The 10,657-nt window shown below is 40.9% G+C and overlaps 1 protein-coding gene across 1 annotated transcript; it reads left to right on the top strand.

Annotated features, from left to right (window-relative positions):
* Positions 1-3,498: 3,498 nt before the first annotated feature.
* On the top strand, positions 3,499-4,684 carry gsx2 (GS homeobox 2). The gene is made up of 2 exons (XM_030772866.1): positions 3,499-3,886; positions 4,344-4,684. The coding sequence occupies exons 1-2, from the start codon at positions 3,499-3,501 to the stop codon at positions 4,682-4,684; spliced, it is 729 nt and encodes a 242-aa protein (XP_030628726.1).
* Positions 4,685-10,657: the final 5,973 nt, after the last annotated feature.

Here is a 10,657-nt window from a genome sequence, read left to right as displayed (position 1 = left end):
TGTTGTTGTTTAAGGCAACTAATTGTTTGAAATACAATAAAGAAGTCATCACTACATTTTTCTGAGACAAATTTTATTAATTCAGTCATTCATTTATTCATATAATGATCCATACATTTCATAATTACACAAAATGTGTGACTGTCGTGCACAACTTATCAACACTGGAAACATCTACCTCCTTTTACGCAACAGTTTCTTTCTTACTCCAACAAATGCCTGTGTGTGGTTCAATCTCTTTTGCATAAAAATCAAATCATTCATTAAGACATAAATTAGATTTTGACACACACGACACAGGGTACCCCTGAATTCAACAACTCCCTCCCACTCTTTCACTCTTTTTTTGTCTAAAACGATGAAATGAAGAGCAGGCTTTGCAGCTGCCATTCAAATGAAGGAGATAATTGGCAATGAAAAGTCACTTCGGTGTATTATGTAGTGTGAGGGATCATTGTTCATTTTCTCCGAGCTATTGAGAACGATATTGAAAACCCGAGTGTTTCCTTTCAGGTTTTGGTATTCACGGTGTGTTGCCTGGTAACTTTTAAAGGGGAAATCAGCCACTGCGTTTGACAAGATGAGCCGCAGGCATGGACCCATGCACAACCGTAACTTTTGTAAATAAGCAGTGCTACTACCAGGTGATGACGCTCTTGTAATCAGGTATTAATGGACGGTATCACGCTATAAAATGGCATGGGACGAAACGCGGCAGTTGAGGGGGTACTTGGGCACTTTAACTCTTTTGCAAGTTTGTTCACGAGTTCCCCCCGTCCGCCCCAACACACACACGCGCGCGCGCACACACACACACGCACAGACAGACAGACACACACGCACACATACTCCACACCTACTGACCCACCCATGTAACCCCACTCCGGTTCCTCCTTTGCACCTACCACCACTACCTAATAATCAAAACAACACTGATGACCCGCAACTATCTGACTGATATTAACTGGATCTTTACCATAGCTCGAACACAGTTTACCTGTCCAATCAAAAACAAATGAGAGTTGTTGAGTAGGGTTACTGCAAATTTAGGCAATAATTAGGCTTCAAAGGAAGCCAGGACCCAGGCCATTCAAGGATTTAGAGGTAATTACCTACCTACTGGAATCTTTTTCTACCACGGCCACAACATTTGAAAAAGAGGCAATTTGCAACGTTTTCGTTTGTTACAACCGCTTTTTAACTGAAGCGGACAAAGCTGTACTCCTGTTATCCCGAGCAGAATAAAGGGAATCAAAGGATTTTTCCCTTAAATGGACTAATTTTCCCCTTGAATTATGAAAGTAATGGCAGGGTAACAGTCTGTGCTCATACCCGACGGCTTAAATCCTCCTAAACCCTTCCACGTGGCCCGACTAGTCGTGGCAATTAGAGCTCATTACAGACTCATAAAGGGTCTCATTCGTGGGATTACTTAATAGACAATGAAATTTTATCGTGCAGAATTATGGAAAAAAATAATACTGAAGCTGGAACGGTGTGATGTGGGCGCGCGCCGCGCATCATTCCGCCTGGTTTACCACCTCTCTCTCTCTCTCTCTCTCTCTCTCTCTGCACCATATCTCGAAATCACGTTCCCCACTCGAACAACCTTGCACGTCTTCCGTGTGATATGTTATGTTCCCTCTATTACAACAATTACAGCCAGCATGACAGACGTGTTTGTTTTTTCTTCATTAATCACAGTTTAAAGTCGTATTCCATTGCTTTTAAAAAATAGGGCCCAACAGAAAATAGCAATTAGCCTAAACGGGTGTGAGGCTGTGTACCAACCAGTAGCCACCCCGCAGAAGGCTGGGGAACTGCGAGACGAGACTGTCTTTACTAACAGAGTGTTGGTGCTAATCAGAATAAGACATTTGCTTGAAATTTTCATTATAATTCAAATTTGTGCTTTCAACAACCTAGTCGAATATTTTGTCAGCAAAGAGGCTTTAATTATTCTTGTTAAAATTCAGGATTAACATGCATGCTCTCACGAGGCACTTTACACGTAATGAAAATGAACGGAGGGCTGAATCCAGAAAAAAGTAAACTCTTTTAAACATAGTTGGAGGCTCGCGTCTCCTGCCTGCTCGCTCTCTGTCTGGAGGTAAGAGGCGTTACTTCACAGATGAAAGCAGAAGCTAAACCCGCTGCTGACCCGCTCTGAGATCAAACTCGCTAATTATTGTCACAAGATGAGGGATTAGCGCATTTCTGAAATAGCTGCCTGTTTATCCGACCAAAAACCCTCACAATAAACACTTTATAATTGAATCCTAATCGCTATCAAATAGCTAGCACACAGACTCAACTGCAATTCTTAAATCTTTAATTGCCGGCCCCGAATCTTTGTATAAATGGACGTGGGAAAGATTACGGCAATTATATTTAGTCAGCATAGTCACACGGTTTATACCGTCAATTCGCATTTTCCTTAAGCGCTTACCCATTACAAATGAGTGAATTTGCTTTTAGGAACAATGCCTGGCAAACAACATTATGTTGGGCCTACACTATAATTACTGAAGCGATGTGAGTTTTCATTATTTCAATTTTAGATATGCGGGCATCATTAGATCACATAGGCTGCTGATGTTGAACGTCGAAATTGATGTGATTTTACAACCACAGAATAGAATATAATGGAATAATTGCATCTCTACAAAAAATTTGTCCCAAAGAAGACAAAACAATAAGACCAAAAAGACAGCAATTGCGTGTCAGTGACCTGGAATCCGTCTTTCACAGACACAGCTTTTAACTGTGCCGTCTTTGCTGCTTTTACTGCAGAACGACAGTTTCTGCATAATAATATTGTAATCTATATCTCAAGAAAAAGAGGAGAGATGGAAAGGCTAAGTAAAGAATGGTGTTGTGTTGTGAGGTGTCGTGGAAGTCCCTGAAAACTGTGTTTCATTTTTCATACAGCACACAGATGTAACACAGTCTGTGCATAGACAGTCTCTGTCCAGTACAGCTCATCTATGAGCAAATTGTGATCCATTTATATATATTTGTAATGGATGTGTGTGTACATATTCGCTCACTTTCTGACAAATTAAAACGTGTCGAATGTTATGCAAAACAAATTCTTGTGCTTTTCCTGATTCCTCTAGAGTAGTAGAAGTTGCCAATATATTTGAATTCAAATTTCGCATCAGTTGAGGAGCAGCATCCGGGACTAACATGAGTGGATGGGCAGAGTTTTGATTGGGAGCTTGCTTGGGCATCACGTGTTCCGGGGTCACCCACAGCACTAAAGACTCTATGCTAGGAGCGCACGTGGGTGACGTTAGGGCCAGCCCTCTCCAGGGTCCCTTTTGTTGAACCATCAAACATAAGCACCTTCTAAGCTCTCAGCTACTCCAGAACAGAGTAACGATCACTGCGCACTGACAGTCTCCCTGGAGCAACCTTGTGTGTGTGTTCTTATCTTCATCGTTATCGTCATTGCAGAAGCAGCAACAGCAGAATTGTACGGGGCCAGGCAAAGCTATGTCGCGGTCTTTCTATGTTGATTCACTTATTATCAAGGACACAGCTCGTCCCGCGCCCTTAAGCGAGCATGCAGGGCAAGACTTTCTCATCCCCATCAGCATGCACTCGCCCAGTGTGATGAGTGTCACGGCGCCGGTTTGTCCGTCCAGGAAGAGTGGTACTTTCTGTGTCTGCCCACTCTGCGTCTCATCGCATATTCATTCGCCCCGGGGAGGAATTCCGTTACTGAAAGGTCAATTCCCCAGCGGCGAGACCCCTTACTGCCAAAGGGTTGCACATCAACAGAGCCCGGCACTAGCGCACCCTGGACACGGTCATGCGCCTGTCTGCACGCCCACAACGTACAGCGTCACTGACCCAAGGAGGTACCACTGTCTCTCTCTAGGTAAGCGAGAGCGCACTGTGAGCACTGTCAAACACTTGTTCCTCTGTAGCGTGCTGTGATTCACCTTCGCTGATTAAGTCGCTCTTTAGTGGATATTGTCACTCTCAAATTAACACTGATCCCAGGCTGTTGTGCTTTCGCGTTTTTGTAAAATCGCAAGTGCTAAATCAAGACTGTTAAAAATGCATTCAGTGGAACTTAGGGAATGTTAGCGATGTCGCAGGGCAGAGCAAACGAGACGGGCAGATAATTTTAATCTATGATTCACCAAATCCACAAAAAGATGAACAGTTCTTTGATCCTGGTGTACTCAATTTTACAAGTGAGAACAATTGCATGTTTCTATTCCGACTTTGTCCATATCTGTGTCATTGAAAGAAAGTCGAAATACAAGTAAACAGTATGTAATGCCTTAGTGCAAGTCTTATCAAACTCAAATTTCTCTGTGTTCTTGCAGGTGCATCTGACAGCAGTCACATCCAGAATGGCAAGCGGATGCGCACTGCATTCACCAGTACGCAGCTTCTGGAACTGGAGAGAGAGTTTTCTTCAAACATGTACTTATCGCGACTGCGCAGAATCGAAATCGCGACTTACCTTAATCTTTCCGAGAAACAGGTGAAAATCTGGTTCCAAAATCGGCGCGTGAAACACAAGAAAGAGGGTAAAGGCACGCAAAGGACCACGCACGCCGGTTGCAAATGTTCCAGTGGTCACTCGCACTACCCACGGTCAGAGGATGAAGAGTCCTTATCACCGGCTTCAGCTACAGAAGAGAAGGAGATTTCGCCTGTATGAAGAGGATATGAAAGTCACAGACTTACAGTACTCATTCAGTAGCACTTAGTCTTCCGTCTGAAAACTCGGATCTCTCCACAGTCCAGAATCCCTGTGCCAAATTATTCATCCAGACAGAACAGTATTAGCAGAGTGGACATGTGTGATCGCACAAAGTTTTTCCTTTAAGAATGCTCCACTGAAACTCAACGTTGTGTTTTTTCTCTTTTACATGTAACAATATTTATTTTTTTATCATCAAAGGCAAGCTGTGGACCCCTAGTCATGCTCATATTGTGATTTTTGTGAATACACAGACATTACAAACACGGCTGGCATGAAACTTATTTTGCACAGGAATGAAACCTGTGCTTAGAGATGTCATCCCAGTGGTTGTAGGTGTCTCTTGGTATTTGAGAGTTTAAGAAAAAAAAAAAAAACATACACAGCGTAAATATGCCAGTCAGTGGCCAAACTCTGCATGGTAGATAACAGCAATTGTGATTTTTTTTCACCTGACATGTATCTGTTTATGATGTAAAATGTGTATATTTGTATTTATTTAAATAAATCAATGTGTAATTACTGGTGTTTCTCATTAAGGGTCGTGTTGAACTCCGTGGCACATCTTTTTTAATTGCAGTAGTTTTATACAATGTCACATTTTGTAAATGACTTAGTATGAGATTATGTGCATATATAACTCACATTTTATCATACCGTATACTGTTTTATGAAAAAGGTCAAAGTTGTCAGTGTAAGATGAATACATTCTTGACAATTTCCATCTGTTGTAAAGGCTGGCTGAGGCAGTGCCCATGCCGTGGGGCGGTGAGAGTGCTTGGGTTGGGTTGCCTTATTGTGTTCGTCTCTAAGGAAGTGACAGATTGAAAAAAAGAAACTGCCAGACCAAGGGTGGATCAACTCTGTATCCATTTGAAACTTACTGAAGTTCAGTCTCAACCACTAGCTCCACTGACGCCCCCAGACACACACACACACACACAATTAAATATATCCTTTCTCATATCCCCAACTTCCAACTTCCCATGAGAGGAAATTATTGAAACTATAGAGGTTAATTCCAGGATATAAAACATATTTTTTTTCCTACTGTAAGGGCCAAGCTACTAAAATAATATATCTTTCTTGACAGAGAAATATAATAATCAGACCATATTTAAAGATGTGTGTCACTGACATTGGTCAGTGAGCACGCTTCTCAGCATTATGGATAAAGACTATTTGAAAAGCTGTAATATTTAAATGCATGCATATTTATTGCAGCATAAATGTGCTGTAAATGCAAACATTTACATCTATTGGTAACCTGAATCTTGCTGTGCTTTATAACGACTCTTGTCAATAAATGTAATATAACTGAAGTCCTTTAACTTCTCCAAATGATTATTTCTACAATATCATCTGCAGAAATTCCTTTTCAACGTAAAAGGTCGAAATGTTATTCATAGCTTTTCTGAAGTTGATTCTCAGATGTCGTCCCAAAGCTCATGACAGCTCAAAATCAGACTTAAGCGACTCGACAAAGCAACAGCTAACAACCCAGGTGATACTCTCAGCGAGAGGCCGCCTTATTTCCAAGTCCTTATTCTCATGTGCTCTTTTCAACAGAGTGTCGTCCAATGCTAAGTTAATCCATAAGGACTTTAATTGCAGTTTCTGTCCCACGTAGGTCGATTATGTAGCAGTTCCTTCAAAACCACAGAAAAAGGCTATGTAGAACTGGGCAAAGGCTTTGACAGGTTAGATTGTCCTGCCAGGATCTCGCATTTACCCCGCAGACCCCCGACGGTGGCGAGCCTCAGGGCTTTTCAAGAGATAGCTACAGGGTTCCACCGCGCGCGAGAGAACGATTTAGTCACTGTTTCATTAGCCACTATTTGAACCTTTCAACTTGGGCTAAATTGAAGGGACACTCTGAAAATGGAGGGATTACGTAGGAGGGACGATAGGAAATTAGTGAACGGTTAATTTAACTCGTTTTCCGTCGGAGTTTGGGATATATTCCTAATTGAGAGGGGAAGCAGGTGAAGTTTCGGTCCCACGCAGGTTCATTCAGCGCGAGAATAAATGGACTCCATTCACGTCCCGCTGGCGATCATATATTATCGAGGGAAAGCCACCTAATGAATATATATTGAATTCCTTATTAATCGAATTAGAGCTCACCCCTTGCAGGTGTGAGAGTGAAAGACCATCGTCCCATTTCAACGGCCAGACAATGGAGTTTATTGCCGTTTCGGGAATGTCTCTCTCTTTTTCAAAAATGACACGGCCTGACCTCGAACTGACAGTCCGCTTTTGTAGAGGAAGTTTGGGTGAAGTTGCTCGCGTAGACTCGGCGACCGCGAAGAGCAAGGGATCAAACTAGTCTCCGATTTTGCCTGAAGTGTGTGAAATCCTTCGGCTCCTTTTCCAAAACAAAAAGACTACAACTTGGCCATCAATTTCTATGTGCTGTTAGAACTTTCAGCTTGACTCATTAAGATAGCCAAGGATGTTGCTATAACTGGAAGACGGGTCAGAGTTTTACTCAATAATTTAAGTACGAATGACTTTTCAGAGTTTTTTTCACCATATGTCAGGCACGTTTTATGGTGTGGGAAATATTTACGCAAACTCCAACTAATTTCTTCCACTTATCATGGTTCATGCTGACAGCCTACGAAATTGTTGCTAGATTACATTACATTTGCCTAGGCCCACGCTTTAAAAACAATTTTGCGAGAGTCTAATTATTTCTGAGAGTAATAAAAGTAACCCATCAGATATTAAGCAGAAAAATATTGACTAAATAAGCTCTGTTTAAAAAAACGGGTGATTACGCATGACAAAGAGCAATTAAAAGGGCCTCTTTTCAAGCGCTTGCAGCTGCTTTCTCGCGGGTAGAAGTAGGAGGACACTCGGGGGTATGAATGCTTTCAAAACCTGTTTTGTCTCAGGTCACAGAAACGTCCACTTAAAACGGATATCTGCAAGTACAATTTTGTAACCAGCGGTTGATGTGACATCACTCGGCTCAGCAACCAAAGCTTTTTCAAGGTCTATGGATCATTTCGGTATGGGCAAAAGCAGGGGTTCCCGGCAAGCTGATTGTTTCAAGGATGACGGTACTGTGAATTCTGGACACGTGTCCCATCAATGCTTTCTTTGGTGACTTAATTTAGTGGGAACTCGGTCAGCACACAATATGTCCAGTGCGCCTTTGTCGCGCTCTTCAGAATGGGCTCTTTCTGAAACGTGTCAGCCACTCTTTAAAGCATTCTTTTGTTGCACCAATGAGCGTGCCTTCTATATTATCAAGTGTGCTTAGTTGCCTTGCTGAATTAAAATGTATAGCTGTGTAAGGACGACATCAAACCTAAATGGGATAATATATCGTCATATTATCTCTCCCAACTTATTACTGACTGAGAATCAACGGAGAATTATTCATCATTCCGGTGATGTGTTGAAGTAGTAAATAAAAGACTCAAAAGCTTTCTAAGTGTCCATTAAAGCATTCTGTGGAAACTATGAAGATTTTTTATTTTGTGTTGTTTTCTGGAAACTATCGTCATCTTACCTAAAAAATCACACACACACCCACACACACACATGAGAGAGAGAGAGAGAGAGAAAGAGAGAGGGAGAGAGCACTCATAAGCGTAAGAGTTTAAAATAAATTTTTTAAAAAACTTGCAAAACAAGAGAGAGAGAGGATGCACATAAAGAGCAAACATCACGCCAACAAAAGATTATTGGGTGACAGTGTTTATCTTATTCATGCAGTCTCAAAGACAGCAGACAACAGCTACAATAGAACTCAAAATACCATCATAGTCTCCTACTACTTTTTGCGCTCCCAAAATTGAGTTAATTAATTGAACTTTTTTTCTTCAGGAAATTCATCAGTCAAAGAAAGAAAAAAAGAGGGGGGCATTTTAAATACACGCCCCATAAACAATAAACAGTGGGCGATAAAGGAACCAGCGCTCGAAAAATCTAAATGAGTCATGTCTAAACTAAATCTCTCCATAACTCTTCTACGAGAACAAATAATGACAGATTTGTATATTTATATCGATTTTACTTTTCCCCAGAAGGCCCCCAGATACATGTTGTTGAAGTACACCTTAAAGGGCCACCAGCCGAATAAAGAGTCATACAGCAAAATGCGAAGTAAACGATAAAGCAACAGATTCAGTGACCGAGAAATGTAATACGGATATAAGGTGCAGCGATGACGTTCCGTGTGCAAACAGGTACACACCCCTTATACAAACGTAAATGTAAAATGCACTTTTGCTAAGCAGATATAACGAACAATTAGCCATTTATTTGACCTGACTAAACCACGTGACAGACACACAGGTGCGCCAGAACGTGAACTTCCTCGTGTAAGCACAACCTATACGACTTGGATGTTGGACAACATTTTTCAGTCTACAGGTGGAAAACAACGCTCAACATGGATACTCTACATGTTCACTTTAGTGAAAACTTTGAATCCCAAACAACTGATGACTATGACCACAATCCACCCGCATGTCGTTATTCCTGTACTACAGAACAGGCTCCTTATTCTGCGCCACCATATGCATTACTCGAAAACCATGAAAAAGCAGACTTCATGCCTTATCAAATGTCACAGTGTCAGCAAGCCATGACCGAGCAAATTCTGTCGCCTGGATATATTTCAAGTAAAGAGCAACAAATGGAGGACTACCACCTTGTAACGGTGAAGGGTCACGGTATCGAGGAGATTGGTGGACTTGGAGCTTTTCCCTGGATGAGATCTTCTAGATCTCAAACATACCGGTCACCCTTACCAGGTTAGTGTATCTGTATCAAAGTAAATCAAAGTAAAACAACAATATTATCAATGTGTATTGGGGGGGGGGGGGGGGTGCGGGTAGCAAAAAACAACAAGCTTTCCTTACTCATTTTTACTGGGGTTTTAAAATAATGAGCAAAATAATTTTGAGTGTTTTGACAGCTTGTGTTTATCTAGGCCTCAACAAACCATGTTTTGCAGGAGGCTATTTATTGGAGGACTCGGACGAGCAGAAGCGCTGCCGGACTGCATACAGTAGGGCCCAGTTACTAGAACTGGAAAAGGAATTTCTGTTCAACAAATACATTTCCCGAGCACGCAGGTACGAACTGGCTACAACACTCCACCTAACTGAGCGACACATCAAAATCTGGTTTCAAAATAGGAGAATGAAATGGAAGAAAGAGGAGGCCAAAAAAGCCAGAAATACAGAAAATGTGCCTGCATTCAAAGAACAAGAGGCAGACACAACGTCCGAAATTTGACATTAAAGGCGAAGCTTTACAATTATATATATATAAACGTCTTCCTTGCTGTCTGTGCAACTTGATCTGGTGGAAGAATCAATCCTGTGAGGTCTGTTAGGTAATTTTATAATATAGCTTTTTATGTAGTGTTTTGTACTTCAATTGATTTTCTTGGTTTTATTTTTTTTTTTGTCAGCATTTTGACAATATTTTTACCATTATATCATGACTATGTCACATATGAGGCCAACGTATCACTTTAATAACTTGTCAGTAGTCCATGATGTTTTTCATTATGCTTACACTTAAAATTTAAGGCTATGCTGACATTAATTGAATTAAAAAAATTTAATCAAATTGCAAAACGATGTAAAACATTAAACGAATTGCCAGTGTCTGATGTGATTCAAATGTTACGTTTCAAAAGTTATGACTTTAATTGTTGTAATTCTTTGTGGTGTTTCGTATTATTATATTTGCCTGTAAAAAGGACTTAAAACTTACACAGTTTCTGACAGCAGTATTGATCTGTGGTGTGATTGTCTGATAACACCTTCTAGAGGCTAATCTAATGTGGAGAAAATGTTTAGACTCTTTGTAAATATATGTAAGCTTTTTAAAATATATGAAAGCTTTTTTTAAATATATGAGATCTGCTTCAGTGTTTGATTTGCTGAGAAATCATAAAGT

This window comes from Chanos chanos, chromosome 4 (genome assembly GCF_902362185.1).
Source record: "Chanos chanos chromosome 4, fChaCha1.1, whole genome shotgun sequence".
Classification (NCBI taxonomy): domain Eukaryota; kingdom Metazoa; phylum Chordata; class Actinopteri; order Gonorynchiformes; family Chanidae; genus Chanos; species Chanos chanos.
The sequence above is the reverse complement of the archived record's forward strand: the minus strand, read 5'-3'. Positions and strand labels throughout refer to the sequence as shown.

Coding starts and splice junctions, on each gene's coding strand:
- gsx2 (XM_030772866.1), top strand. CDS start 3,499: ATGTCGCGGTCTTTCTATGTTGATTCACTTATTATCAAGGACACAGCT. Junction 3,887..4,343: donor GTACCACTGTCTCTCTCTAG/GTAAGCGAGAGC, acceptor GTGTTCTTGCAG/GTGCATCTGACAGCAGTCAC.